At 40.1% G+C, this 25,193-nt stretch overlaps 1 protein-coding gene across 1 annotated transcript in view; it reads right to left on the reverse strand.

Annotated features, from left to right (window-relative positions):
* Nucleotides 1-25,193, reverse strand: part of SHE (Src homology 2 domain containing E) — a 1,455,638-nt gene that overhangs the window by 732,681 nt on the left and 697,764 nt on the right. The window contains exon 3 of the mRNA XM_044080648.1: nt 18,716-19,036. Coding sequence (XP_043936583.1) covers nt 18,716-19,036 — 321 coding nt within the window. The remainder of the gene's footprint in view (nt 1-18,715; nt 19,037-25,193) is intronic.

Here is a 25,193-nt window from a genome sequence, read left to right on the forward strand (position 1 = left end):
TATCAGTGGGTTCAGTATATTTTGTGCTATTTTGCACTAGCTCAGAGCATATCTGCGAGTTGGCCCTTAAGATTCTTGACATAGCTAAAGAAGGCTCTGTGGTTATCTTTCGAATCCTTGGCTACTTTTCTTTCGAAGTTAGCCATGGAGGATTTTATGAGGGACCTTAGTTTCTTACTGATACTGATCAGGGATGTCTTTCCTTCTTGGGATTTGCTTTTTTTCTGAACTAGTTTCCTCTTTCTGTTGTATAGCCTGTTTATGGCAAGGGTCCACCAGACTGGTTTCCTTCTCTTAGGGTAGTGAGTCTTGGTTTTGCTAGGGATGGCACAATCCATGCATCCTTGTAGGTGCTCACAGAATGCATTTGTAAAGTTTTATGCATTTTGGGCAGCATTATCCTTTAGTGTGGGGGCTGTGAAACTTACCACCTCTGTCTTAAGTAAGGTGAAGTTTGCTTTAGAAAAGTTTTTTACTGTGGTTTCCTTAGTTGGGGGTGGTGGGGGTATGTGGACATCCAGAGTGATTAGTTTATGGTCTGATCTAACCGGTGATGGGTTGACCTCTGGTATGGAACACCTGTCACCCAAGTTGGTGATGACCAGGTCCAATATGTTTTCACTTCTGGTAGGGGAGTTTACCAGCTGATCCAGGGCATTTGAGTTGATAAATTCCAGGAAGCGCTGGACCTGGGAGTTTGTACTTGAGTAGTTTTCCCAGTTAACGGTAGGGTAATTGAAATCGCCCAATATCAGGGTGTTCGGTAGGACCTTCATGTTTTCCAGTATCTCCAGAAAGGTGGAGTGGTGGTCCTGGGTCATGGAAGGTGATCTGTAGCAGGCCACAATTTGCATTGCAGATTTGCCTGATGTTAGCTGCACATGGATGATCTCGGAGGTATCATGCTGCGCCACTAACCTGGAGGTGTAGGTATCCTTGATGAATATGGATACACCCCCTCCTTTTGTGTTTCGGTCCATGTTCTGTGGCCGAAATGTGTGGTACGAGTTAGAGCCCGGTAGTGCTGGGATGCTCTGTGGAGCCTTGAACCAGGTTTCAGTTACTGCACAGATGTCGACATTCTCCATACTGAGGAGTGCTTCGAGCACATGCATTTTGAGATTTAAACTCCTGGCGTTGAGTAGTATTAACCCTCATTGAGTAGTATAACCCTCATTTGTTTTATTTGTGCTGTTTACGAAGGTGGGTTTGACTTTTGAGCCTTGTCTAAAAAAGGTACTATGGGGGCAGCAAGAGCCTTGGCCAGTATTTGAAAGCCTAGGGATGACAGGTGCAAGCCATCTCTTGTGAAGTAACGAGGCCTGTCGAGCAAGTAGTCCCAGGCTGACAGACACTGGATCCCCTTTGAATGACACGAGAAGCTTAGCCAATTGTTGAGATTGATCATTTTTTCTTTATACTGCGGTATCATTCTTGGTGAGGGCAGGATGCTACTCAGGGTCAGGGTCATACCCACCTGGGCTACATGATCAGAAGGCTCTTCCATGTCTCTTTTCATGTAGTCCAGGGAGGTACGTCCCAGGTCATTCACACCAACATGAACAATGACAGAGTCATATTTGTACTTGTCCTGGAGTGACCTGAGTGCTTGTGTTATGTGGCAGATTCTGGCTCCCAACAGGCAGCTAACAGTAACCTTCTCCTTGTCCAGCCTAGTGAGTGGGACGTCAGTGTGCCTGACCATAGAGTCGCCTATTATTAGTGTGTTAGGAATGCTATTTCGCCTTAAGGTCTGTGATTGTGCAGCACACTGATTTTGTATTTTATGTGTTGTCTGGTTTGTGACAGGAGGTGCAGGTTTCTTGGGTGTCTGCTTTGGTGGTCTGTGATGCTTTTGCAGGTTTTTATTTAGAGCCTCCGAGTATGATTTTGTGTATTTATGTGTATTTTGTGCCCATGCTGGTTTAGTACGTCTATGTGAGGCTGGATGTGTGGTGCAAGTGTTAACCTTCGCCTCATGACTGCTTGTTCCAGTCTTGGGTGGAGAAAGCCTAGCCTCCAATTTAGCTATATAATTGCATCTCTCGCATATGTTAATGTTTTGTGGTAGGAGAGGGTTGTCTGTGTACATGAGGCAGTTGTAACATTGCCTCAGGATACCCAGGTTCACCAGCTGGACTGGAGAGTATACCTGAAATTGCCCTTTGGTCATGTCTGAATAGTAGGGTGAGCTGCTTAGTCGCTTGGTTGGTGAGGGGTGAATAATGAGCCTTGCCCTGCTGGGCAATCAAGTGTCGAAGTGTATTAGTGCTTGCTATTAGGTCTGAGAAAGTGCTGGACTGTAGGATACTTTTTAAGTGCTAAGGTTGAGAGTTAGACTACTTTCAAGGGAAAAACTGAAGAGGAGACTTGGTGGAGCCAGGATAAATTTAGCCCTAGCTAACCGTACGTGCAAAACCGTTAAACACAGTTTTTACAGCAGGGAAATGAGAGAGATAGAAATTAGCCCAAAATGGCCCACAAATTACTAACTTCTGGGCTGGAACCACTCCTCCAGGGACAGATGGCTGCTCAAAGCTCCCTCTCTCACAGGTGAACAGAGAAACCTCCTTCTATCAAAGTAAGGTATGGGCAACTCAGAAAATTGTAACAGCCCTGAATTTAGCACTAGCCTGAAAACTGGACTATACTAGCTTAGAAAGGTGGGAAACAAGGATTTTTTTTTGAAAAGATAAGGCAAAAACAGTAAAACTACACTTAAAACAGCTTTAAACTACAAACAGTAAAAAATACACTTAAAACAGCTTTAGATGACTACAAGCAATCAGAAAAGGCTTTTAAACAAATTACCCAATTAACCAGTAAAAAAAATCTCAAAACTGAGCCTTGTTCCTGTAGTCTTCAATCAGACAAGTTCTAACTGCACACTCCTGCCACTGGAGTGCAGGGGAACCTTCTGCAAAAAAGAAGGCCTGGATTAGTGCTCACGTTATACAAACAAAGCTAGATTCAGCAGGTCTGGATCTAGCCTATGCTACAGCACATAAGGCACACCAATTTCAGTAAGAAACAGTTCAAATATGCAGGCACTATAAGCCTTTAACCAGAAATTCCAAGCTCAAAAGGGCAGAGTCCAGCCTCTCCTCCCTCAACAGTACAGACCACGAACCTTCTTAATGTAAAATAACTGGCCTGAAGCCCAAGTGCTTAAACCAGAACTAATACACTTTTAGAACAACAGACACTGAGCCTTCAATCAGCAGTTCCCAACTTAGAAGGATGTAAGCTACCTGTCCTGTCACAACAGTGCAGACCACAAACCTTCTTAATATAAAACAACTGGTCTGAAGCACAAGTGCTTAAACCAAAATGCTTAGCATGATAGCTACACTTTAATCAGGTTACTACCAAGCAGTAATAATTACAAGTGAATACTTTTAGGAAGGCCTGGATTAGTGCTCAAGTTATGCAAACAAAGCTAGATTCAGCAGGCCTGGATCTAGTCTATGCTACAGCAAAAAAGGTGCACCAATTTCAGTAAGAAACAGTTCAAATATGCAGGCACTATAAGCCTTTAACCAGAAATTCCGAGCTCAGAAGTGCAGAGTCCAGCCTCTCCTCCCACAAGAGTGCAGACCACGAACCTTCTTAATGTAAAATAACTGGCCTGAAGCCCAACTGCTTAAACCAGAACTAATACACTTTTAGAATAACAGACACTGAGCCTTCAATCAGCAGTTCCCAACTTAGAATGATGTAAGCTACCTGTCCTGTCACAACAGTGCAGACCACAAACCTTCTTAATGTAAAACTGGTCTGAAGCCCAAGTGATTAAACCAAAAGGCTTAGAATGATAGCTAGCTCAAGCAGTAATAAATACAACTGAGTACTTTTAAGATGACGCAAAAGCAAAACAAAGTAGGAAGAAACACAAATACAGTAAAAGCAGATGGAAAAGTACAATTTATTTTTTTTGAGTGAGCAAATGAGATGGGCCCAGGAGGAGTATCCAAATGCAAACTTACAAGAGAGGCAGGCAGTTTCAAAGCCACCAAAATTAACACCAAAACAAAAGGTGTGTGGGGAACTAACTGAAAAAAACAGAGCCACAACTTCCAGCTATATAGTATTCAACGCAACACAAATGAATCAATTTAAATGCTGTATTTGAAAAAAGTGCAGATAAAGATTTACTTAAATTCACTTATACATCCAGTTGATTTGATTTCATGTAGGTCTTAGCAGGCCAAAGTTCAGAGTTTAAGCAGAAAACAATTCAAAATGTACCACTTATAGAAGGCAGGAACCGAATAACAATGAAGTAAACTACACCCACTTATCACTGGCTATTCAAGAATTCTAACAAGCACCAACTGAAAAAACAGAGCCACAACTTCCAGCTAGACAGTATTCAATGCAACACAAATAAATAAATTTAAATGCTGTATTTGAAAAAAGTGCAGATAATGATTTACTTAAATTCACTTATACGTCCAGTTGATTTGATTTCATGTAGGTCTTAGCAGGCCAAAGCTCAGAGTTTAAGCAGAAAATAATTCAAACTGTACCACTTATATAAGGCAGGAACCGAATAACAATGAAGTAAACTACCCCCACGTATCACTGGCTATTCAAGAATTCTAACAAGCACTAACTGAAAAAACAGAGCAACAACTTCCAGCTAGATACTATTCAATGCAACACAAATAAATCAATTTAAATGCTGTATTATTTGAAAAAAGTACAGATAAAGATTTACTTAAATTCACTTATACGTCCAGTTGATTTGATTTCATGTATGTCTTAGCAGGCCAAAGCTCAGAGTTTATATTTATTACATATATCTATTTATTATTTTTTAACTAGACACTAAGAGCTTTGGGAAAAGTTTTTTACTGAAAAGTTTCTCATGGATGTGTTTTGTGATGTATTACCATTTCCCGAATTAAGCCAAAACCAATAAGATGGAATGGTACTATTTATTCACCTCCGGTTGCCAGTTAGTTTTGCTTCTGATGAAGTCTTCTGTAAGGAGATGAAAGCGCTTAATCCATTTTGTTTATAAGTCACCGTTTGCCCGTGTTTTTTGTTTATATTTTTCATTGGAGCAACTGTGGTCTATCCGTGACGTTATTTCTGCCTTTCACTAAAGAGGGACAGCCTTTATTGAAGGCCCACTTTGTTAGGACTGTGTTCTTAGTTTGGATTTCCAGCATCTGCATTGATTCTTGGATTTTTTCCCCACCCATTAGCCCAACTCTTTTTGTGTTTTTATGCTTGCTACATTTGTAGCTGCCCAGCCCTACTGAAATTAGAGTTTGCAAGCCCCTCCTAGTGCTATTTCTACCGGACACTGATAGCTCAAACTGAAAAGGCACTTCCATTAGACTCTTAAAGGTTGAGTTAACATCTTTTTCATATAACTGTGAATTGCTGCAGGCCTGAGCCTCATTTATTACATATCTACAGCAATTTTGCTGTTGCTTTTTACTTGCTCTTGGGACCTTGGTCTTGTAGTATCACTCATAATAGTGTGAGAATTGTGAATTGCTGCAGGATCTGACCCCCTCCCCTTTATTACATTTCTACTGCATGTTTTCTGTGTGCATTTTACTCAGTCTGGGACCTTAGTCTAGTCTTGTAGCATCACTCTCAATAGGGAGACCATTGTGAGTTGCTGCAGAATCTGAGCTTAGTTTATTACAGTTTTATTGCATTTTTTCTGTTTGCATTTGCATTTTAGTTAGGCTGGAAACCTTAGTCTTGCATTATCACTGTTTACTGATTGGAATCTTCTCTAATTCATCTCTTGTAACCTATGCTGAGCTGTGCAGCAGTAGTTTGCAGTGCCCTGTATAGAAGCAGGCACCTAAAATTGTAATTTTCCATATAAAATTTCCTTTGCTATTTTCTCAAGTATCTAGCCGAGTGTAGAACAGCTAGTTTGCCTGCTGAGATGAATACCCCAACCATGTTATTTAGATCAATCACAGACCTCTCCTCCCAGAGCAAAAACTCCAAACCTTGATTGCCCCACCCCATGTAGATCACAAAAAAGGATCTCTGTAGCCTGCCTGGTGGAAATGGGCATTATGAGACAATGTAGCAATTTGTCTCATGTTTACTGACAACAACCGAATTCTTAAGCAGACTGGTACAGTATGTAAGAGATGTAATTACACCATGTCTTTGGAGGCAAAGATCTTGCATACAGACACTAATATCTCCAAAAAGGTTGCCAGTAAAAAAGACACACACACAAACACTACACCTAGTATGGATCAGACACAAACTCAGACATGCTGAGGCTCTTAAATGCCATATACCCAAACCTCAAAGTCCTTCCATACACACACAACCACATGTGACAATGCCTCAACCTCTAAGCCTTTAAGGCAAACTGCCACACAATCCACTATATCGGTCATTGGAGACTATTGTGAGCATACCTCTCAACCTCTTAGAGAAAAAAATCTGGACAAAGCCTAAAATGATGGGGGGACAAATACAGATTTTTAAATATTGCTCTTACAAACTTAAAAAGTTGATAGAATAGGTTTTGCATTAGCATGAATTTTCTGAAGGATGTGGAGTCTTAAACTCAATTGTTTGTCATTATTTAATTACTTCAATCCTCAGCTATTTGCCAGAAATGTACAGATTTTGGGAGGAACACACCAAAAATATGAGGCAAAAATCTGGACATTCTGTGAAAATCTGTACAGTTGAGAGGTATGATTGTGAGATACACTGATGCCTCCCTCACCAGTCTGAGCAAGGAGAGAGTTACAGTGAGTTGGCAATCACTGGAAAGAATCTGCCAGATTACACATGCACTCAGGACATTGAACCACAAGTACCAGAATGACTCTGCCATAGTTTATGTGGATGTTAATGACCTAAGACATACCTCCCTGGACTATATGAAGAAACACATTATAGAGCTTTCAGATTGTGTGTCCCAGGCAGGTATGAGTCCAGGACCAAGTAGCATTCTACCTTTTCCAAGGATACTAATGCAATATAAACAGAAAATATTTGACTTTAACAAATGGCTTAGTTACTGGTGTCATTCTAAGGGGGTCTAATATTTGTCATCTTGGGAGGGCATGACTGACAGACCATGCTGCTTTGCCACTAGGCTTTCAGATATTGGCCAAAACATTATCCACCCTTACAGCACCTTTCTTAGGCAATGCCAATCTGATAAACCTTCCAACCTAATAAATTCTATGCAACATAAACTAAAGGTGTTACTGTTCAATGCTAGGAGTCTCAACAAGAAGTTCCACTCTCTGGAAGTGCTCCTCACCCTGGAGAGTTTTGACATCTGTGCAGTTGCTGAGACAGTTTACAGCCACAAAAGGCAATCCTACAGTACAAAGCTATAATGCCTTCCACACATTTAGACCAGCTATCACACAAAAAAGGGACAAGAGGTGGAGGTGTATCAATCTACATAAAAATGTAAGCACACCTCAAGATTGGTCAAACAGTATAACATGCTTGAGCTACTCCATGTCCAACTCACCTCAGGTAAAGTCCAATACCATGTCCTTGCTAGCTATAGGTCCCCATCTGTGACCAGGATAACCATACCACATACTTGAACGAACTGGGGTCACTCACAGTTACTTCCAACACCACATTCAACTATCCCACCATAAACTGGGATACATACACAACCACTAACATGCAGGCCCAAAGTTCCTGGATTTTGTCAGTGTAAACATCCTTGGACAACAAGTCTGCACACCTACTAGGGGTGTAAATATCCTGAATCTGGTGCTCTCAAATATGAAGGAACATTGCACACCTTCCCTTCTGTAATGTCCTCACTGGTCAGATCAGATCATAAAGCAGTAACCCTTGAAATAAATATAAAGACTGAACTACCAGCAAACCCTAGAAACTTTAAGAACTTTTCCAAAGCTAACTATTACCTATTAAGCAATGGTATAGATAAATTACAAGCCCCCAAACTCAGAGAACATGGTGGCCTATGCGGAAGTATTTATGGAAACCCTGTACAAGCATGCCAGTAACTGTGTAGAAACAGCAGTACCAAACCAAAATAAACTTAGGACAAGCTGAGAAAACATGCCCCCTTGGTGGACCCCCAGATTAAATATGTTCTACAACAAAAGAAAGAAAATCCTATCAAAAACAGGAAGGGCTACACCCACAAGACAAAATACTCCCTTGTCAGTCTCAGCAAGCAACTTAGGTGATTAATCAAGTCCAACAAAACCAACTTCAAGACAAAAATAGCCTACCAGGATAGGGATAACCATATGGCATTTTTCAGTTATGTATGCAGCCTTAAAGGGGAAGACCCAACAGTGTGCTAAACTAATAGTAAATGGAACTTCCTATACCGAAGCAGGGGGATATAGCAAATTTGCTGGCCGATATACTTAGCTCCAATTTCCTCCTATCACCCCCCAGCCTCCCCTCGGGAAATGCCCTCTACCATTTCTCACCCAACTATCACTAAACAACAAGCCCTCACTGCACACTCCAGAGCTAAAACCCTGCATCAATGGGTCCTGATAATATCCCAGGATGCCTTCTATACAGCTTGAAATTTAGCCATCAGGCCCACTAGAATCTCTATTCAACCACAATCTCCAAACAGGCCTCAACCCTAGGGAATGGAGGACTGCAATGATCATCCCTCTACACAAATGGGGACTATCAACAGACCCAGGGAACTACAGACCCATAAGTTTGACTAGTCTTACATTATATAGCCATTGAAGGAATTATTGTGGACCTGATAAACCAAGACATAGAATATCTTCAAACAAGGGGGGGGGGCATCCCAGTTCAGTTTTGTCAAGGGCAGGTTATGCCTATTAAACTTGACTTGGACTTCTTTGAGAAGGTCAGTAAATCCATGGACGAGAGCAAAATGATACATACTGCCTACCTTGGCCTGACAAAAGCATTTGGCACAATAGGGTTCCTATTACCTGATTGAATGTTTAGGTTAGCGAATACCTAAATGTCAATCTGGTAATAGTGAAAGCAAAAAACCGTGAACGGCCGATTTCATGCAGGGAAAGAATTCCCTTAGCCGTTGTGCAGTTTTTGCCCCATTCTCCACTGTAGAGCGATCTCGGAGTTGGTATATTTAGCTGGGGGGGTACAGCCCCCCCACATCGGGGGGTGTGAGGGTGAAGCTCACAACTTCATTTTGCTTTAAATTTTTTTTTTTTTTTTTTTTTTTTTTTTGCAGCCAAGGGAATTCATTCCCTACATTAAAATCGGCCATTCTCTGTTTTAAGTTTCCGATATTACCAGATCGACGTTTAGGTATTCACTAACCTAAAGGTTCCATCAGGTAATATAGACGCGACACAATACCTTCCTCAGGTATTATAGACAAAATCACAAATTTAGGCATAAATCCCTATGTCACTCGATACATAGCCAAATTGTTCACAGATGGGACACATGAAGTTAGGATGGGGGAATCCACCTCCTCCAAGAGGCCTGTTACTCATGCTGTTCCACAGAACCTGGTACTGGGGCCTCTCTTGTTTGGAATATACTTCTCTGAAGTCAGGGCAAATGTAGAAGGCCTTCAGCTGACCAAATTTGCTGATGACTGCAAGCTGGGTGTAATCAGTGCAAAAAATGCATAATTTTACCCTTTGGGAAGACAACTACCAGAGCCATGGAAGAGGCATTGACAACACAACCCTAAGAGATGCCCCACTGTTAAGGAACTTGAAAATGGAGGTTGACAGTAACCTGAACTTTGATCACAGTGTGTATGTGGTAGTTAGAACATCCTTCTACATGGAGCAACATAAGCGAGGGCATGGCATCCAGATCTAAGGAGATCATAGTCCCACTATACTCAGCTCTCATTACACCAATAATCGAGTACAATGCACACTTCGACATGTACCTGACCAGGGATCCATAACAGCTGGAGTGGCCACAGAGGTTCCTCACTAAAAGAATACAGTGTGTAAATATGTCTTGTGCAGACTGTCTCAAGGCCCTGTCCCTGTACTCAGTTTCCTACAGACTACCGAGGGGTGATCTATGCCTAACCTACAAAGCATTCTCTGGTCCATCCCTGATGGATCTGCGACACATTTGTAAAACAAACAGCACTAGAATTACCTGATCTAAGGACCTAAACCTCGTCTGTAGCATAAACAAAACATGCTCAAGGGATAAGTATGTGCCTCAGAGATTACCGCTTCCCTTGAACAGACTTCCAACTCATGTGAAACGTAGCTCTTCCCCAAATCTGTTCAAACGTAACTTGGACTAATGAATGCAAAATCACAAATTCATCAATGGCTTGTCGCATGTGGCCCTTATGGACAGGGGCAGTTTGTAGATGTCCTAAGGCACAGGCATATATCAAAGTACTTGTCATACTAGCCCATGGGTACTGATAATTTGGAAAACTGGGGCATGAATGGCTAGGCTTAAAAAGGCTATAGGACCGTCAGCCTAGTAACCTCCTAAGATCCTATGATCCCATTAATAATATAATTCATATGAAAGTAATATCAACATATGAATATGGCAGTAGAAGATGATTTAGGCTCAATAAATCTTCCCAAGTGCCTTAACCTTATCCTTTCTTCTCTGTGTTTCAGGCAACTGTGAATCCTTCTACCCCTGCCACATGTAGTTTGTTTCAAGATCTGCTACTCTCTTTGTGAAATTATATTTCCTTAAGACAGTTCTAAACCTTTTCCCTTAACAGCTGCCACCCATGTCCCCTTTTCCTATTTTTGTCTTTCATTTTCAAATTCACCCATCTTACTTTTCCCTGATAATAGTGACACCTCTTAATTATTGAAAATATGTTATACCTGTCTTACATTGCATTCTAAATATTCCATCCCTGGCATTCAGTAAGCTGGGCTAGATATATTACAAATTAATCAGTACTGATATATCCTGAAATTACCCTGCATTTGGAAAACTGCACATATATGAAAGGGTTTGGAAGACCACTGCTATAGAATCCCTCTTCACCAAATCAATGTGCTGCTTCTGTGTGCATTCAAATCAACACAAGAAGGATGGTGTGAAAGGAAAGTACGTAGAAAGCATAACTGAACTGGTAAAAAAGTACAGGAAGTAAACTACAGTAGTACAAACCAACCTGTTTAGATGTGCTATGGTCAACAGTTAGAAAGCACAAGGAAGAAAAAGGCTGTTCACTTATTTATACCAGTTAATGATAGTGCTATGTGGTTTCTTTCATGACCACATTCATTCTGCATAAAACTAATGACTGACAACGGGTTCCTAGTTCCGAAGGCTTAATGTCAATTATATTCTTCACATATGTTCATACTTGCAAATATCTCTGGAGCCACATTTACAGTAAAAAATTAAGAGGAATATAATATCCAATTATAATTATATTCCAGAATCAGACAGACACAGAAAGACAGACAGATGGAGTAGTTGCATTAGCTTCCAAAGATTTGTTATAGGCAATTAATTAAAGCAGTTGTTTGCCTGTCTGACTTTTTAGCAGAGGCCCAGACAGAAATGCTCCATAACAAAAAAAAAAAAAAAAATTATATATATATATGTATGCATGATAGTTGTACTTGCATGATAATTATGCAAAATATGTGCCAGGTAAAATGTTATATAATTACATATAGACATACAATATATAAACTCATCTTACAAAATAAACACATCTTACAATCAGGTAAAATATCACATTACAAATTAGTCAGCAAATGTTAAAAGCAGTTTTCAAAATATGATGGTTACAAGGTGTGATATAGGGAAATATTGCCAGCCCATCTATCTGGAATTTTGTAAATAATTCTATGTATTTTTGTGACTATTGATATGATTTATACAGTACTGTATGTTATGTACTGAGCTAAAATGTAACCACAGCATGCCCTGCTGACTTAGAACAGAAATGCATATAAACTATATGCCTATGCAAATGTATGTTTTAACAGAAGAAACTAGAACATAAAAGGGTTAACTTGCAAAGCTTCAAGAAAATAAGTTGAAATTAAGTTGCTTTACAATTGTGCTATAAAATGTTCTCTCTCAATTTCAGTGTAGAAGACACAATGTCTAGAGACAGACGTTATTGTATTGTCCTGGAAGATAAGTAATTACTAGGCTAAAAATGAAAAGTGTTTTATTGTTTTACGAACTTCCAAGATCTGCAAACATCTGAGAGATATGTATTTTTAACACAGAGATGTTAAATTCTGTTAGTTTCTGTTTTAGCCAGGGAACTGAAGTCAGGTGACAAAAAGTGATATCATCCAAGCTAACCCAGCAGTGCTATTTGATATTGATTTAAGAACTTTCTCAGAGCAAGACTGGGCATTTTCTATTTTGTCTTGCATCTAGCAAGAACATCCACTCATTATAACCATCTGCACTTGCCTTGCTCTGTAAGTAAGCTTCTAGGGCATAGTAACTATTTTTAGATATAGATAGGAATAGACTAAAGATTAGTTTAGATGTTTTCTGTATTTATTTGAGACTGTCCTGCAATGTTGTTTTAAAATATTTCCTGTGATTTTGAACTCTGAAGTTACTGCGTTGATTATTGTCTTGTTCTTTTATTATTTACTATTAAATATATTTAAACCTATCTTTGTGGCTGATATTTGTAAGACATACTGTATTTAAGGTCTTAGAAGGACTTGCATATGTATTTGATGACACTGTACAGTCCACTCCTAAATAGTCTTGCAAGTCTTGGTCAGACTTGCATGTGGATAATAGTAACATAGTAGGATTGACCACCCTTTGTAAGGGCTTTATAGTAGCTGATAAGTTGGGGTTGATGGCAATGGAAAAGTACAGTTTTGTACCTACCATAAATGTAGATGTTCGAGGATCTACATTGCTGCAGTCATGACCTGTGGGTAGTCTGCTGTCCTCGGTCGGCCCGAATACCAAAGGGCTAGGCTGGCGCCGGTCATTGTCGCCTAGAGCTGACGTCAGTACGCAGTAGTACTTAAGCGCATGACCGACGCCATAGCCTCAGTCTTTCTTGCCCCAGATGTCAGAAGGCCTAAAAAGAAAGGCCAAAGCCAAAAATAGGAAATGCCCAACAACCCCCAGTGTGTAAATATAGAATATTTCCAAAAGAAACCCAGCAACCCCAACCTATAGAGGGGAAGGAGGGAGGGAAAATTGGACTGCAGCAATGTAGATCCTCGAACATCTACATTTATGGTAGGTACAAAACTGTACTATGTTCTTCGTCTCACATTGCTGCAGTCATGACCTGTGGGTAGAATCCCAAAGTAAAGGAAAAGGGAGGCTGGCAAATTACAAAGCATTAGGAGCTGCTAACATGCCCTGTAAAACTGCAGTGGCAAACCCAGCCCTGGACTTGGAATAGAGAGGGAGATGGTAATGCTTAGTGAAAGTGTGTACAGAACTCCAAGTAGCTGCCTCCAAAATATCCTTAGTAGCTACACCCCTCAAAAAAGCAGTAGAAGTGTCAGTAGCCCTAGTAGAATGAGGCCTGATCCCAGCAGGAACATCCTTCCCATGATGAGAATAACAAAAAGCAATACAATGACCAATCCACTTTGAAATAGTCTGCTTAGAAACAGCTTTCCCCTGTGAACTCAAAGCAAAAGAAACAAATAACTGTTGAGTCTGTCTGAACTCCTTAGTTCTGTTTAAGTAGTAGCGTAACTGCCTGTGGATATCCAAAGAATGCAAGACTTTTTCCCCTTTATTTTGGGGGTCAGCATAAAAAGTAGGCAAATGAATAGACTGATTCAAGGCCACACTAGAAATCACTTTAGGCATAAAAGTAGGGTTAGTCCGCAAAGAAACTCTATCCTTATGGAATATCAAAAAAGGTTCAACTGCCATGAGAGCCTGCAATTCAGATACCCTCCTAGCAGAAGTAATGGCCAACAAAAAAGCAGTCTTCCAAGACAAAAACTTCAGTTCAGACGTAGCTGCAGGTTCAAAAGGAGGTAAAGTAAGTTTCTCCAAAACAAAATTGAGATCCCAGGAAGGAGTAGGAGCTCTACGTGGGGGTCTTATATTCTTTGCCCCTCTAAGAAATTGTTTGAACAAAGGATGAGAAAATAAAGGAGGATCACAATCATAGTGAGCAGAAATGGCTGCAGCATGAACCTTCACAGAAGAGAATGACAAACCCTTGTCCAGTAATTCAGTAAGGTACTGTAGTGCAAAACTCAAATTAGGCACTGAAACATCAAAACCCTTTGCAGTGCTCCAAAGAAAAATCTCTTCCATTTATCAGCATAAACTTTTCTAGTGCTAGGCCGCCTAGCTTCCAAAATGACATCTAAAACCTGTTGAGGAAGCTGAGACCCCACCGGCTCCATCACAGAATACGCCAGGCTGTCAGATGGAGGGACTGCACCTGAACATTGAGGAAATGATTGTTTGACTGGGACAACAAATGAGGAACCTGTGGCAGAGGCCAAGGAGGCTCCTGGATTAAACTCCTCAGCAGAGGATACCAATGTTGACGTGGCCAGTCTGATGCTATTAGAATCATGCAAGGCTTGTCCCGTCTGACTTTCAAGAGTACCTTGGGGAGAAGAGGCAGAGGAGGAAAAGCATACACGCGAAGGTTGTTCCAACTGAAAGATAGAGCATCCACTTTCCGAGCATATGGGTGAAACATCTTTGTGCAAAATTTTGGAAGTTGAAAATTCAGTGGAGAAGCGAACAGATCTGTCTGGAGTTCCCCAAGCCACAGTCAATTGTTTGAAAATCTGAGGATCCAGTTTCCACTCGTGGGGATCCACCATTTGTCTGCTCAAAATATCTGCTAGCTTAACAGGGGCCGGAGGCAGAGAATCAGGATTAAGGGAAGATTCAGAAAAAACATCCTGAACAACATCTAAGACAGGAGGAATAGCCAAGGGCCTATGTTGTGGCAGAAACAAAAATTCCCTAAGCCTTTTCCGAGAATCTGAAAAATCTTGACCTTCCCACTTGAAATGCTCCCTCATGGTATGTAAAGTTTCAGAAAAAGAAAAATCTTCTGGAGGAGAAGCAGAAGGACAGGAGTCCTCTGCATCCGAATCAGAATAGGAAGGAAAATCCTGAATTTCTTCAGCTGAGGAATCAGAGTAGTCTGAGGAATGATCCATTCCCTCTAAATCTGCCTCCACCCTAGGCCTCTTCTCTGGGGGGGGCATAGAACCCCTGATCAAAGTAATCAAGTCCTCCGCCATTTTCAACATATGCTTTTTAGGAACAGGGGCTGGAGAGCTAGAAGAATGACCAGGTCCAACAAGACCAGGTTTGGCCTTAGCATGGCCTTTAGCCACTGAAGTAGAAGGCCTAATAACCTTTTGTAAGGAAGGAACTACTGAAACCTGAGAAGCACCCTCGGCCTGTCCTAACTCCTGAGAGGCCAACTCCTGTAAAAGTAAAGGTTCCCCCTGGGATTCAGCCGAACCCTCGGCAGGATCCACAGATTCAACCGGAGGCTCCGAAGAACCGGCGTCCGCAACGGACGACTCATCCGGTTTAGATCTCAAAGATTTATCCTTACGCTTTTTAGCGGTAGCGGGCGTCGGAGGATCCGACGGCATGTTATAGTTACAATGCTTACCGAAAACAAGCCTGGCACAGTCTAACCTTCGCTTAATGGTGCGCTTATTAAATCTAGCACAAAAGCGACACCCGACGCCGTGCTCAGGCCCTAAGCAAGGAATACAGAAAGAATGATAATCCCTATGAGGTATCTGTTTCCCACAAGAAATGCAATTATTAACTTTTTCTGACATCCGGATAACTGAGGCAAGAAAAGACAAAAATTTCCCCAACGGGGTACTTAGCCCAACTTGGTCTTCGGTCTGAAACTCGGTAAATGAAAATTTCAGAACGCCGAACGGCACTTGCAAATGCTGCTTCTGCTTCGGACCACGCGGCAAGAAAGACTGAGGATATGGCGTCAGTCATGCGCTTAAGTACTACTGCGTACTGATGTCAGCTCTAGGCGACAATGACCGGCGCCAGCCTAGCACTTTGGTATTCGGGCCGACCGAGGACAGCGGACTACCCACAGGTCATGACTGCAGCAATGTGAGACGAAGAACATCTACCTTATAGTCTGGGCGGAAGGGGGCATAGCTAGTAAACCTGTGCCAGCCTTCCCCAGGTGTGTGTGCATATATAAACCAAATCTCAAAGTGGGTGTGTGTGTGTGTGTGTGTGTGTGTGTGTGTGTGTGTCAGCTACTTGGGCAGGGACACAAAGCACTGATTGGACAGAGAGGGTGCTGGAGGTCTTGGCTTGGCCCCTCAGCTGAGATCTTAACCCTATAGCTTTAAAGCCAGTGGGGAGTCTTATTGGGGATCTGGAGAAAGAGAGAGAAACCATCCCCAAACTGACTGTGATCTCTGTGTGCTCTTAATGGAAATTGTACTTTACTGCGTGTGTACTTGTCATCCTCCCTGCGTGTACATCCCCTAGCTGTTGTCAGTGGTGAGGATTGAGACTCCTTACTTACTTGGCCAGTGCAGGGGTGTCACACAAGGTAATAGCAATTTAGTAGTTTCCAAAGTAGTAGTGCTATGATCTTGGCAAGGTAGAAGGAGATGGTGACATCCATGTAGAACATGCACTTGAAAGTTATATAAGAAGGGAAGATATAATTAGAGTAGACTAGTTCTGAATGATAATAAGGAGAGAGGATTGTGAAGGCAGAAAGTGTAAATGGGATAGTTGTTAGTCAGCCAGCTGGGATTGAACTTTGACATAATCTAGCATTTAGGAGATAAGCATGGAAGTTTCTTTTAAAGCTAACATTATTAACTATTTCCCTAAGTGAGATGGTTATTGTATTCTATATACCAGTAACCACAAAGAAATACCTCTGCTATGGTATCCAAAGATTCAAAGAACACTCAGAGGAAAAAGTAAACCAAAATTTTATTACAGTTATTAAGCGCTTTCATCTTAAAATTAGACTTCTTCATAATAACAGGTACACTTCTAAAACCAGTATTTATACATAATTAAAAGTAGTTCATTAAAACAGAATTTTTACATCACTTCATGTTACTTTCCCTCTAAAAAACTGTGACAGATCACTATTTTCTATTGTATTAAATACAATTTACCACAAGTGACTTAAAAAATACAGTTTAAGAATCCTACCTTATCCAAAATAGTCAAGGATTTTTTAATTAAATTTATATATATATATATATATATATATATATATATATATATATATATATATATATATATATATATATATATATATATATATACATACATACATACATACACACACATATACACACATATATATATATATATATATATATATATATATATTTTTTTTTTTGGGGGGGGTCAATTTCCCTAAAAACCTATCAAATGAGAACCCTATTACAAAACTAGAAACACAGTAAATCCAACAGCATCACCCCTTAAGTCACTCTTATAGCTTTGCTGCTTTCGTTTTCAGAACCAGAGCTAGGGAAATCTGGTCATTCAGACCTGGTGGAACATTGGCATTAAGTTTCAACCACCAAACCAATTCCCAATATTCCAATAATGTCTCCCATTGCCCCCCACAGGGGTTGGGATTTACATTTTCTAATACTCAAAATAAAAATCTACTCTGAGTGCACCTAATTAAATGTCTGTAGACAGCATTGATTTCAGTCTTTTTCCTGACCTCGTACATATGCTTGTACGCTCTGTTTTTGATGGCACATTCAGTCTTCCTCACATAATAGCAGAAGCGCACTGCGCAAAAAGCTAAATATACGACCCCCTTGGTGGAACAACTGAAATACCTGTTCCCCGTGAAAGTTTCCCCTATACTAGGAAGAAATAATTCTCTACAATGTGCCACATGTGTGCAGTGGTGTCACATGCTGCATTTGTATGTGCCTTTTAGAACATGGTTGTTGGTGATTACTTTCTCATTAATCCTTTTTTCAATAAAATTTTTAATGTTAAGTCCTCTTTTATAGGTGTACAGAGGCAGTTTGTAAAAACCTGGTAAACCAATAGGCATTTTGGAAAACAGGTCTCAATATTTAGTGACAATTTTCTGAATATTGAGCATGTCATTGTTGCATTTCAAGATAAGGGTCCAATTACAGCTGGTTTTAGCCTTCGCCCCAAACACCTCATCCTTGGACCCATAGCACTCTAGTTGGTCCAATGCATCCAAATTAGATCTATTACCACCCAAAAAAGGAACAAATTTTGTACCCAACCCTTTTAACACTTCACTCTTCTCTGTGACGTCTTTGGTTACCATAGCAAAGGTATTTCTTTGTGATTACTAGTTTTATTTGTGCTTCTGCCTTGCCAACTATACCTTTGAGATATAAATGGAGTAAAGAGTATCCCCTAATGAGTTCTTGGATTTAGATGGTTGAGCTAGGAGCCTGAAATGAAGTATACTACTATATTTGACAATATCACACTTTATGCTGCGTGTTATACATACAAACTAGTAAGCAGAATTCACAATGTATTGAGTGCACACTTATTACAGTTTAATAATTGAGACATGTGAATGTCCAGAAAGTAAATCTAATTATATCTGCTAAAACATATCAGCAAACCTCAACTATATAAAAAGAAGTCAGAGAAGTTTATCTGTCAGCAATTGCTGTTTAAACCTATTCTGGTTGAAAATTTGAATTTATATCAGAATTTGAATGCAAAAATATCATAATACAGAAAACAGTAACTGTAGGAAACTGACATGAAAATAAAATTAAATTATTTTGTTTACCTGAGAGCGCTTTAACTATCTGTTCTTTCTTCCACTCCCAAGGTTGCTCATATTCCTCTGCTGGTCTCTCATCATTTTGTGGAAGTCGTCCTTCTGCTGTCCATGGCTTCTGTGAAGAGCTTACCAAGGTGTCTGATTTGCTGTCCACTTCAGCGGGCTCATATGGTGTATCATACAGCTGTGGAACCTTTCCAGTTTGATCTTTGGAACCACGCCTCTTTGTTAAGGTCTCTGTTTTAACAGGGTTTTCAACTATTTCACAGGGAATGTCATACAAAATTCCTTTCCCAAGCGGATCCTTGGAACCTCGTCTTCTGATTTCTGTTAAATGATAAAAATGCATCCTAAGTAAACTACACATTTAGGAAATGCCTTAAAAAATGCATAATTATTATAATTAGATAGCTTTTGTAAGAGGCAGCAGTGAAGTCTTGGTATTATACTGACTCTGAGCAGTCAAGTGGCAAACTATAAGCTGGCCATTATTTATGTTAGGTACTCATTTGCTAATAAACTGCCTATAAGGTTTTATTCTACACACAAAAATAAGCTGAGTGTTATGCTAAAAATATCTTGAACTGCAATCCTCAAGTATTCAAAATAGTCATCTGTTTCAAGCACTTTATGTAGGTTTGCAAAAGAAACAAGCCTTCATTTAGTATTTAAAATTAGCCTAATAAAAAGTAGGACTGTTCTGTCTTCACAGGACAAAGACCCTCATCAGGTCAAGTATATAAATGCCTGCATAAGTGGAAGCCCACATCAACCTCATTTGGAAACTACTACTTGAATTTTACTTGAAATCTTAAAATTCTCAGCAAGCACTACTTCAAACCACATAATGTCTACAGTATCTGGACACAGTCATACTTAATGTGAGTATAAATGGCTTGAGATGTACTTCCCTGGACTATATGAAGAGACACATGATGGAGCTTTTAGAATGTGCATCTAAAGCTGGTATGCACACAGCCTTCAGCAGCATTCTACCGTCATCAAGAATGAAGCTGTAGCACAAACATAGAAACAGATTTCAATAACTGGCTTAGCTTCTGGTGTCATTAAAAGGGGGTCATATACATATAAGCCTGGAAAGTAAACGGTCTTAACTGCTTTGCCAAGGATCGTCTGCACCTATTCCCCCAAGACTTTCAGTCAGTTTTCTAAAGCTTCCAACATAACTAAACAGAATCTGGATAACATTAATGTATTGTTGCTCAATGCTTGGAGCCTGCTCAATGCTAGGAGTCTTAACAAAAGTCTCCACTTCCTACAACCACTCCTTCAACTAAGAAACATTTTATTTATGCATCATCATAGAGACCTGGTTCAATACCACTGAAAGCACTCCATCAATGCAGGGTTTCAATAACTATCACATTCTCAGGCCCATCACATCAGACAAAGAGACTAAAGGAGGCAGTGTCTCCATGTTCTTAAAAAAACACTTCATCTCCAGATTTGTTAGACAAAATAAGGACCAAGAGCTCCTCTGCATCTAGTTTATTATTAACAAAACCACTTATCGCATCATAATTAACTATAGGACCCCCTCTATGCCCCCCTCGTCCCATACCTCCTACCTACATATTTAAGCCAAGCACATTCTCCTAGGAGACTTCAACTATCCCTGCATAAACTAGGAGACTTGCACTCAAATATTTATGCTCAGAGATTTCCACACTTCCTCCATACAAACACCCTGGACCAGTTAGTCTACACTCCAACCAAGGGAAATAAAATCCTGGATGTAATCCTTACTAATATAGGTCAATAATTCTCCCCACCAAGTGTAACTTCCTCCCTAGTCAAATCAGACCATAAGTCAATCATAGTCACTATAAAACTACAGCATTATCCATTACCTCTGTAATCAGAGATTATTTATTTATTTTTATTTATTTTACATTTGATGACCGGAAAAGTCCGACTGGACGCAGGTCCATTTTCAGTGGAGGCACGGGGAGAAAAGCTCCACATATAAAATATAAACAGAAACATTTGTACATTCCCATACAATCATATCGGAACATATTTAACATTTTTACATAGGTGAAGTATAACAAAAAACCTTCCGAATAACATTGGAAAAATAAGTAATTTAAAAACCTTGTTTGTTACGAATGAAGTAGTTAATAGATAAGTGGTGAAGGTTCTGCAGAATCATAGCAGTACTGAAAGGAAAGTGAGTTAATCTGGGGGGGGGGGGGTCACAAGGGCACAGTCAATTGGTAGAGTAGTGGGTGTTAAGTAGTTTCCTGAATAGTGAAACAGCTGGTAGAAGTCATGTGCTTTGGGAGTGAGTTCCAAAATTTAGCTACTGTACAAGCAAAGAGAGCTTTGCCTGCTTCATTCTTGTGTTTGACGACAGTTATGAGATTTTGGTCTGTAGATCTTAAGGTACGGGTGGTGGTGTAGGGCTGTATTAGCTCCTGTAGTGCTGGAGTTTTGTCAGGATGGTAGAACAGTTTATGGGCTATGAAAAGTTGTGTAATTAGTAGTAGTTGGGGCAACTCAAGACAGTTGAGCTGTATGAGAGAGAGAGAGAGAGAGAGAGAGAGACAGTGATGGGATCTATATGAGGCGCCAGTGGCAAACTTAGCAATCTTGTTATAGCAAGATGCCATTTTGTTTTGTTCACTTTGGCGAAGATTAGTCAGGATTGGGGAGGCGTACAGTAGGGTGGATAACAGGTGAGTTCTTGTGACAGCGGCTTTGGTATAGCTGGTCATGAATTGCCTGTTCCTATACAGGAGACTCAGTTTTTTGTTTCTGCTTGTTGTCGGCCAGACAGATAGTTACTGAACCATGATATGGTGATGGAGTTTATGTTGAGGGTAGACAGAGTTTTGAGAAGTATGTTGTGGTTGACCATATCAAAGGCTTTAGATAAGTCTAAGAATACAGAAGATACAAAAAGGCCTTTGTTTCTGTGGGAATTGACTATACTGGTATAAGACAGTAGGGCTGTTGTGGTACTATGGAAAGACCGAAAACCGTGTTGGGATGTTGATATAAGGCTATTTTTAGGAGGTATTGCATTAGCTGGGAATGTACTACTCTTTCTAAAATTTTTGATAAAGGTGATAAAATTGCAATTGGGTGGTAGTTGGTCAGTTCAAGCGAGTTGCCACCTTTGTGGAGTGGAATAATTTGAGATATTTTCCACAGGTTAGGTACTTTACATTTAGATATGGATCTGTTTATGAGGATAGACACAGGGCAGGATATGATTTCAGCTGATAGTTGAAGGAAATCAGCTGGGAGTTAGTCAGCAGATAAAGTGGTAGGTTTTAATTTTTTTGAGGAGTTTAGTAATAAGTTGAGTGGGTGCTGGAGACAAGGAGAAGCTAGATAGAGACTGATATTCAGTAGGGGTAGTGGGGGTTAAAGAAAGGATGGGGGTTGGTGGTGCTATTTAGGGAATTAGAGAGAGCTTGCACTGTTTCAGTAAAGAATTTATTGAATTGTGTTGGGGTATCCTCAATGTTGGTTGGTAATATGGGTGTGGGAGTGCTGGTTTTACCTGGCTGCAGTAATTTATTTATAAAGGTCCAGAATTTCTGAGGGTTATTAGTGTGTCTTTCCTGTAAGTTTTTGTAGTATTTGGCTTTATCAAGTTTAATGAGTTGTTTGGTCTTATTACGGAGTGCAGAGTAGTTTTGTTTTGAGGTAGTGGTTCTCAGTTGATGATATTGAGCCCAGGCTCTGTCTCTATCTTTCATTGAGGTTTTAGTCTCTTTTGTTAACCAGGGGGCATAGTTTGTTTTAAGTCTGATAGTTCGGGCTGGTACATAATGGCTCAGGACATTGAGAAAGGTGGAGTTAAAGTAATCTACAGCTTCATCAAGGGGTAGATGTTTTAGGGGGGACCAATTACAGTGTTTGAGTTCGTTGTTTAGGTCCTTAGCTTTGAAGTTCTTTTTGTTATGAACTATTCTAAGGGTGGATTGGCTAGAATAGTAGGATTTATTCCCAATAAGATATGTTGGTTGGTGGTCACTCAAGCTGTCTGGTAGGCAGCCTGATTGGTGTGCGAAGGAGGGGTCAGACAGAAGTATCCAGTCTAAGATGGAATGACGATTAGATTTTTTGTCGATTCTAGTTGGGGTGTCTATGATTTGTGTAAACCCATGAAGATTAATGTGGGTAGAGGGTTTGTATTTGGGTACAGTTGGTCCAGTCTATGTTAAAATCTCCTAGGAGTATGGTCTCTTGTGGGTGGGAGATAGCCATCCAAGATAAAAGGTTCTCCATGGTGGCAATGTTGTTTCCTGGTGGGATGTAGACACCTGCTACAACTATAAGTTTGTTAGAATTTATTTTTAATTTAGCAATAATGAGTTCAGTATCATTAACTTCTAGGGGGTAGTAGCTAACTTGTTCCAATATGAGATGATTTTGATAGATTATGGCTACATCTCCTTTTTCCCTGTTCTATCCTTCCATATAATATTATAGCCAGGGGGTGTAATTTCATTATTGTGATGTTCTGGTTTAAGCCAGGTTTCTGTTAGTATGGCTAAATCTGGTTTATAAAAGGCCAATAGGGCATGGAGGTCTTGAACTTTGCTAAGTATACTTCTAACATTTATGTTTAAGAATAGAAGAGAGTGGTTTGTCCTATTGTTGAGAGGGATTTGATTGGTTTCAGTTTGTATGGGGAGAACAGGTGGGTCCTGGGTTAGGATATATATCACCACAGCAAGTGAGTTTTTGGATTAGAATTAGAATTATTTTATTTTGGTTTTGGGACGAGTAGGGGAAAATTGTATTGACTGTTTTATTATTTATGTAGGAATATTGATGGGTTGGGGAAAGGACATGTGGAGATAGTGGGAAATGTTTTAGTCTTAGTGAATTGGTTATAGTGTTGGTTTGCCCCTGAGTTGAGCTGATTAAATCTTCTAGTTGTGTGTGGTAGGATGTGAGTATGAAAAATAAGAGAAGGAGAAGCATAGTTACTATGTAGAGTTCTACTTTTGGATGTAGGAAGGACACTGTGTGTTTTAGTTGTTCCTATTTTATGCAACTTTTAGTGAGAGGAGGTGAGGGGTGTGTTAGACCTAAGACAAAGTTGCAGTTGGAGGGAGTATGAGATAAGGGTGTGTTGTAGTTTGAGTGGGAAATTGATGTCACCTGACTGGTGGAATGGGTGTGTTGTCTCTGATGGGAGGGGTTTAGCAGGTATAAGTTTAACTGCACTGAGGGCGGGTGGGAATGGGGGTAGGGTAGGGGAGTGGAGTGAGCCCACAGGGCAAACGGAGCAGGAAAGAGCCAGGCCGATGAGATAGAGGTCAAGGTAAGGGAAAAAAGAATAATCAGTCAATGTGAAGAAATTGAGTGTTAAGCATAAGATAAGGGTAAAGAGAAGTAAGAGTAGTTAGAGAAAGGTGTAGAAAAAGGTACTGAAAAAGACTTAGAGTAAGATATATTGTAAGCTACTAAAGGGTTTACTATGGGATACTATACATGATGGAATATCAGCTAGATAGAAGTTTAATTATTTAATTATTGCAAAAGTCTAGGTTAAACTAGGGTGAAACAAAGAAGATTTCAGAGAGAAATCTAATGTTTGTAGTGTATCTAGTCTAGTAGGGCTAAGTGTGAGGAATACATGGGAGAAAGGGTAGTTAGGTGGGTTTGGCAGCTGAAATGAGAAAAGAGGGATAGCACTGCCACCTAATGGCAAAACCTTACAATGTCACTATGGTGAAACCAGAGAATAGCAGAAAAAATGAATGAACAGAAATAGGGGGGCAACGTGGAGAAGGGGATTCTAGCTGGAAACAGGCTGCTTACAGAACACCTGGCTGAGCTCTGTACTGGGGCAATACTGCTGCAAACAGTTACAGTTCAGATACATACACTCAACAGTACTGAATGGAGGTTGAGCAGTTCAAGTATTGATTGTTCTCTTTAGCGATCTTTCTTAAAAAAGAGGATGCAGCAGGGATCCTTGAAGCTATTTCCAGGGCAGGATATTCAATACAGTGGTGAGAGACCCAAGTAGCAGGGATCACAGCAATATTCGGCTGTAATGAAGTATAAGATAAAGAGAATGATTACTGTTTAGTTACAGATTTGGTGGGAGAGAAGATATACTGCAGGTAGGTTAGCTATTTAAATGTGTTGCAGTTCCCTTGAGTTGCATGCGTATAAGTGGTGCATGGGTTAGGAGGGAGGAGAGTGAAACGGGAAGACACTGGAGGTGAAACAGAACAATGTGGCACTTACAATATTACACAAAGATATTAAAATGCAATTGGCAGTAAAAAAACATACATTGCAGTTGTAGCATCACTTCTGGTATCAGTCTGCTAGTAACAGAGTGTTAAATAGCAAAAAGCTGTTTGAATTACATTAATTCATTACATTAAATAGCAAAAAGCTGTTTGAATTGCATTAGTGCACAAATAGCTACAGGAAAATTTTACTAAGAACAACGCTAAAACCACAAGGATAATTGGAGTCTAGC

The sequence above is a fragment of the Protopterus annectens genome, chromosome 8.part0 (assembly GCF_019279795.1).
Source record: "Protopterus annectens isolate FY-2018-M chromosome 8.part0, PAN1.0, whole genome shotgun sequence".
Lineage (NCBI taxonomy): Eukaryota > Metazoa > Chordata > Ceratodontiformes > Protopteridae > Protopterus > Protopterus annectens.